Here is a 6,499-nt window from a genome sequence, read left to right as displayed (position 1 = left end):
AAACACCACGCTGATGCCACGCAACTGACACGCAACAGAAACACCACGCTGACGCCACGCAACTGACACGCAACAGAAACACCACGCAACTGACACGCAACAGAAACACCACACTGACGCCACGCAACTGACACGCAACAGAAACACCACGCTGATGCCATGCAACTGACACGCAACAGAAACACCACACTGACGCCACGCAACTGACACGCAACAGAAACGCCACTCTGACGCCACGCAACTGCAGAAACGCCACGCTCACGCCACGCAACTGACACGCAACAGAAACACCACGCTCACGCCACGCAACTGACACGCAACAGAAACGCCACACTGACGCCACGCAACTGACACGCAACAGAAACACCACGCTGATGCCATGCAACTGACACGCAACAGAAACACCACGCTGACGCCACGCAACTGACACGCAACAGAAACACCACGCTGATGCCACACAACTGACACGCAACAGAAACACCACTCTGACGCCACGCAACAGAAACACCACACTGACGCCACGCAACTGACACGCAACAGAAACACCACGCTGACACCACGCAACTGACACGCAACAGAAACACCACGCTGACGCCACGCAACAGAAACACCACACTGACGCCACGCAACTGACACGCAACAGAAACACCACGCTGACACCACGCAACTGACACGCAACAGCAAACGACCACGCTGACGCACACGCAGCTGGACACGCAGCAGAAACACCACGCTGACGCCACACAACTGACACGCAACAGAAACACCACGCTGACGCCACGCAACTGACACGCAACAGAAACACCACGCTGACGCCACGCAACTGACACGCAACAGAAACACCACGCTGACGCCACGCAGCCAGTGTGCCTAACCCTCTCTCAGCAGACAGATCTTTTCTACTTTCTGTCTGACCTGTCGTCCTCCTTGAAGTCGCAGTACTTCCTGTTGGAGGGGCCGCTGAGGGAGGCGGGGTCCAGCCTCTCTATTACCCAGGATGCAGTGCGTGTTCGGGGGTCGTACGAGGTGACGTAGGACTCTCTGGTCTTGATGTTGGCCAGTGAGGGGAAGCCATATTTCATCACCGCTCCGGAGCCGCCAGGACTCACCTGGTGATGTCACACACACACACACACACACACACACACACACACACACACACACTCAGAGAGACACACACACAGAGAGACACCCACACACAGTAATACACACACACACACACACACAGAGACACACACACAGACAGACAGAGAGAGAGAGAGAGAGAGAGAGAGAGACACACACACACACACACACACACACACACACACACACACACACACACACAGCGTGATGATGCCAGACTCACCTGGACACACTTTAAGCAGGTACACTAATGTACTTCTTATCTGAAGCAGGTTCTGTTCTTTTTTTAGGGAGATCACCATTATTTTGGTTCATATTAAAATCAGGATTATTTGACAGGATTCCTCGTTGACTTTTGGAATTTATTAAAGTTTAAAAAAACTGAAATATTGAAAACCCCTTGAACTGGGACATGACACACACACACACACACACACACACACACACACACACACACACACACACACACACACACACAAACTCTCTCTCTCTGTCTCTCGCTCTCTGTCTGTCTCTCTCTCTGTCTCTCGCTCTCTGTCTCTGTCTCTCTGTCTCTCGCTCTCTGTCTGTCTCTCTGTCTCTCTCTCTCTCTCTCTCTCTCTCTCTCTCTCTCTCTCTCTCTCTCTTTCTCTCACCTGTAAGTCGGCGGCCCGGACCCCCGGTAGTATTGTCGGTACCGGGAGTACCGGGACTCTCCCCAGCAGAGTCTCCTCTCCCCCGGGTCTCTCCGCCTCCTTCTCCCGGCATCCGGCGCTCAGCAGGCGATTCACTGAAGCTCCGAGCCCCGCTCCGAACAACAAGGTCGCTCCGGTCCTCCACCACCGCTCCATGCTTCCGCCGACGCACTCTGATGACGTCACGGGACGACTTCCTGTCGTTTGTCAGTATATATATATATATATATATATATATATATATATATATATATATATATATATATATATATATATATACACTCAGTAGCTCTTAAACTACTGAGTTTAAGAGTCTTTGTTTAATATGTTAATAATATTTAAATGATCTATAGACAGAAGTTATTAGAGAGTTTAATAAAGACACAGCGTGAATGGAAACAATCTTTATTTAACTCTCAAACAGGCAACAGCACTTCTACTTCCGGTTCTACCCTTCACAATTAAATTAACAGCATTTCTCTCTATTAGTCTCGCATTGGCACACCTTCCTCCACAGAGATGTGGAGGAAGGTCTGACTAGTCCACACAGCGTTCCTGGATGGGAGGACAACCTGCTCTGGTTTATTGGCATTTCTTTAAACCAATCACAATCATCGTGGGCGGGGCTAAGCTCCGGACGGAGCCACAGTGCCTCTGTAAAATAGTCTCAGGAAGGAACTTGTTTTGGTGGAACATGTGGACGTTCAAAAGTAGTTTTAGTCAGAGGGACAGATAGTCTAACTAGCTGTCTGGATTTACCCTGCAGAGATCTGAGGACCATAGTCCTCACAAATCCACCAGAGGTTAGATCGCCAACACAGAGACAGAGGAAGGGGATGCACATCTGGCGGCACCGGAACTATCCCATATATATATATATATATATACTACTCTCACTGTGACAGGATGTGATGTCAAAGAATACTGTCATAGTTATTCAATTCAATTCCATTTTATTTATAGTATCAAATCATAACACGAGTTATCTCGAGACACTCTACAGATAGAGGAGGTCTAGACCACACTCTATCATTTACAAAGACCCAACAATTCTTGTAATTCTCTATTTTTTAGTTAGTTACTTATACTAAAACACTTTATTTATTCAAACACTAAGTTCATAACAACAACAATGATAACAAATTAAAAAAGTAAATAAATAAAGATGAGTTCTTCATACAAAAGATATATTAATTATTTTATTGTAATTATTGTAAAAAAAAATCACAAATTACAGCAAAACAAAAACAGAAGAAATAAGAAAAGGTATTCTGAGACGAAAAGACGAAGCAGAAGACTTTAGTTCATTTAATAATCAGATAAAAAACTAAAATTGTAAAAAATACATAAAGTTCAAAACAATAACTCGGCACAATCTCCCTGTAGGCAGGGCGGTCAGCGGCGTTCAGCCCCGACAGAACGTCACTAACCGTTACTTTAAACCCTGCTATGTCTTTTTATCACCACCAGTTTACAGACACGTCGCTGCTGATTGGCTAACATCGCTGACACGCCCCCAAACAGAGAAAAATAACCTCACCCCTTGCTGCACGCCATTCAGAGGAAATGTGTCCGTCAAGCAGGAAATGGAACAAAGCGCTGCACGCGGTCTTCACATTGAACGTGTTGATGGCGTGTAGCTCTCATTCCCCCTGCTCTAGTGTTCCCCCTCTCATTCCCCCTGCTCTAGTGTTCCCCCTCTCGTTCCCCCTGCTCTGGTGTTCCCCCTCTCGTTCCCCCTGCTCTGGTGTTCCCCCTCTCGTTCCCCCTGCTCTAGTGTTCCCCCTCTCGTTCCCCCTGCTCTGGTGTTCCCCCTCTCGTTCCCCCTGCTCTAGCGTTCCCCCCTCTCGTTCCCCCTGCTCTGGTGTTCCCCCTCTCATTCCCCCTGCTCTGGTGTTTCAGAGCCCTAACGTTACCATGGTAACTACCAGCAGTGGGAGGAGTCTCCTGTTTATGTCCAGTATACCAGGATGTTGATGAGATATGAGCTTTGGGCGTGTTACTTTAAACAGAGATTAGTTCTTCTACTGGAGATGAAAGCACTTGGTGCACCGAGATCACTTTGGGCTCAGAACTCAAACACTTAAAAACCAAAACGTAGCGCTGGAGACGGAGTCCGAATCACGTGACAGTTTATCCTATTAAAGGTGGACTGTGAGTTCCTGCATGTTTTCAGCGTGATTTCATTTCTGTCTCAAATGGTAGTCATCTCTCCTTGATCCTCCACTAGCTGCCCCCCCCCACCCTGAACACACTGTGTGTTATGTTAATGTTGTGTTAATATTGTGTTGTGTCAATGTTGTGTTAATGTGTTGTGTTAATGTTGTGTTGTGTCAATGTTGTGTTAATGTGTTGTGTTAATGTTGTGTTGTGTCAATGTTGTGTTGTGTTAATGTTGTATTGTGTTAATGTTGTGTTAATATTGTGTTGTGTTAATGTTGTGTTGTGTTAATGTTGTGTTAATGTTGTGTTAATATTGTGTTATGTTAATGTTGTGTTAATGTTGTTAATGTTGTTAATGTTGTATTGTGTTAATATTGTGTTGTGTTAAGTCAATGTTGTGTTGTGTCAATGTTGTTAATGTTGTATTGTGTTAATGTTGTGTTAATGTTGTGTTAATGTTGTATTGTGTTAATGTTGTGTTAATGTTGTCTTGTGTTAATGTTGTGTTGTGTTAATGTTGTGTTGTGTTAATGTTGTGTTAATATTGTGTTGTGTTAATGTTTCGTGTTGTGTTAATGTTGTGTTGTTAATGTTGTGTTGTAATACGCTGTGTTAATGCTGTGTTAAGGTGTTGATATGTTGTGTTAATGTTGTGTTAATGTTGTGTTAATGTTGTGCTAATGTGTGTGTATGTTATGTTGTGTTGTGTTAATGTTGTGTTAATGTTGTGTTAATGTTGTATTGTGTTAATGTTGTGTTAATGTTGTTTTAATGTTGTGTTAATGTTGTATTGTGTTAATGTTGTGTTGTGTTAATGTAATGTTGTGTTGTGTCAATGTTGTTAATGTTGTGTTAATGTTGTATTGTGTTAATGTTGTGTTAATGTTGTGTTAATGTTGTATTGTGTTAATGTTGTCTTGTGTTAATTTTGTGTTGTGTTAATGTTGTGTTTTGTTAATGTTGTGTTTTGTTAATGTTGTGTTAATTTGTTAATGTTGTATTGTGTTAATGTTGTGTTGTGTTAATTTAATGTTGTGTTAATGTTGTGTTGTGTTAATATTGTGTTGTGTTGTGTTAATGTTTCATTTCTGTCTCAAATGGTAGTCATCTCTCCTTGATCCTCCACTAGCTGCCCCCCCACCCTGAACACACTGTCCATCCATCCATCTTCATCCGCTTATCCGGGGTCGGGTCGCGGGGGTAGCAGCTCCAGCAGGGGACCCCAAACTTCCCTGTGTGTTGTGTTAATGTTGTGTTGTGTTAATGTTGTATTGTGTTAATGTTGTGTTAATGCTGTGTTGTGTTAATGTTGTATTGTGTTAATGTTGTATTGTGTTAATGTTGTATTGTGTTGATGTGTTAATGCTGTGTTGTGTTAATGTTGTGTTGTGTTAATGTTGTATTGTGTTAATGTTGTATTGTGTTAATGTTGTATTGTGTTAATGTGTTAATGCTGTGTTGTGTTAATGTTGTGTTGTGTTAATGTTGTATTGTGTTAATGTTGTGTTGTGTTGATGTTGTGTTGTGTTGATGTTGTGTTAATGCTGTGTTGTGTTAATGTTGTGTTGTTTTGTTGAAAGTCTACAGATGAAATCTGAAGCTGAAAATCGAAAAAACGAGGGTTAGCTTTAGCCTAGCGAGGACTAACAGTAATCTGTGTAGTTTCATGTCTGAACACGGTGGTTCTAAAATCCTGAGAAATGTTTATATTTGACTGAATCACAGCTTATTAGTTATACGTTTTAGTTTGGAACGTCTGTTTTGTTTCTTCAAACGTGGTAAATCAACACGTTACAGGTGTATCCAGCTGTGATGTCACTTCCTGTTCCTCATCCATGTATGACGTCATAAGCGTGCGTGGGCTGAGGGGGGGGGGGGGGGGGGTCAGCGGACGGCGGAGCAGATCAGACCGAGACTCAGCAGGTAAAGCTGTGATGTCAGAGAGGGGGCGGAGCTCTCAGCGTCGTCCTGGCAACCGCCCTTCTTCAGACACACTCTGTTCTCACACAGCACACCTGCACACACACACGCGCACGCACACACACGCACACAGACACACACACACACACACACACACACAGACACATCATCAGACACCTGACCTGTGACATCATTACCCCCCCCTGCAGAGCGTGTTTACCTGTGGCGTTCTCCGGACAGACGCAGCGCCGGAAGTCGACGCAGGTTCCTCCGTTCTGACAGATCAAACTCTCCTCGTCGCACACATTCTCTGTAGAGGACAGATGATTGATTACTGATCACATGATCTCTGTAAATATTGATTATTGATCACATGATCTCTGTAGAGATTGATTATTGATCACATGATCTCTGTAGAGATTGAGTATTGATCACATGATCTCTGTAAAGACGCTGACACGTTGCCTGTGTCTGGGCCAAAAAGTTGCACTTGAACATATCGTAAAGACTATAGCCGATGGCCAACTAGCACGTACACCCGGAGATGGCTGAGCAAACTGTTTATTATGGGATGTCTTCTGTTCATAATGTGCATAAATAGATATTAGAATAGTTTG

The 6,499-nt window shown here is 44.1% G+C and overlaps 1 protein-coding gene across 1 annotated transcript in view; it reads right to left on the bottom strand.

The window, feature by feature from the left end:
* The window catches only part of endog (endonuclease G), a 7,713-nt gene extending 5,736 nt beyond the window's left edge, over positions 1-1,977 (bottom strand). Inside the window, exons 1-2 of the mRNA XM_078251712.1 lie at positions 1,761-1,977; positions 916-1,109 (exon numbers count right to left, since the gene is read on the bottom strand). Coding sequence (XP_078107838.1) covers positions 916-1,109; positions 1,761-1,955 — 389 coding nt within the window. The 5' untranslated portion in view covers positions 1,956-1,977. The remainder of the gene's footprint in view (positions 1-915; positions 1,110-1,760) is intronic.
* Positions 1,978-6,499: the final 4,522 nt, after the last annotated feature.

The sequence above is a fragment of the Sander vitreus genome, chromosome 5, assembly GCF_031162955.1.
Source record: "Sander vitreus isolate 19-12246 chromosome 5, sanVit1, whole genome shotgun sequence".
Lineage (NCBI taxonomy): Eukaryota > Metazoa > Chordata > Actinopteri > Perciformes > Percidae > Sander > Sander vitreus.
The sequence above is the reverse complement of the archived record's forward strand: the minus strand, read 5'-3'. Positions and strand labels throughout refer to the sequence as shown.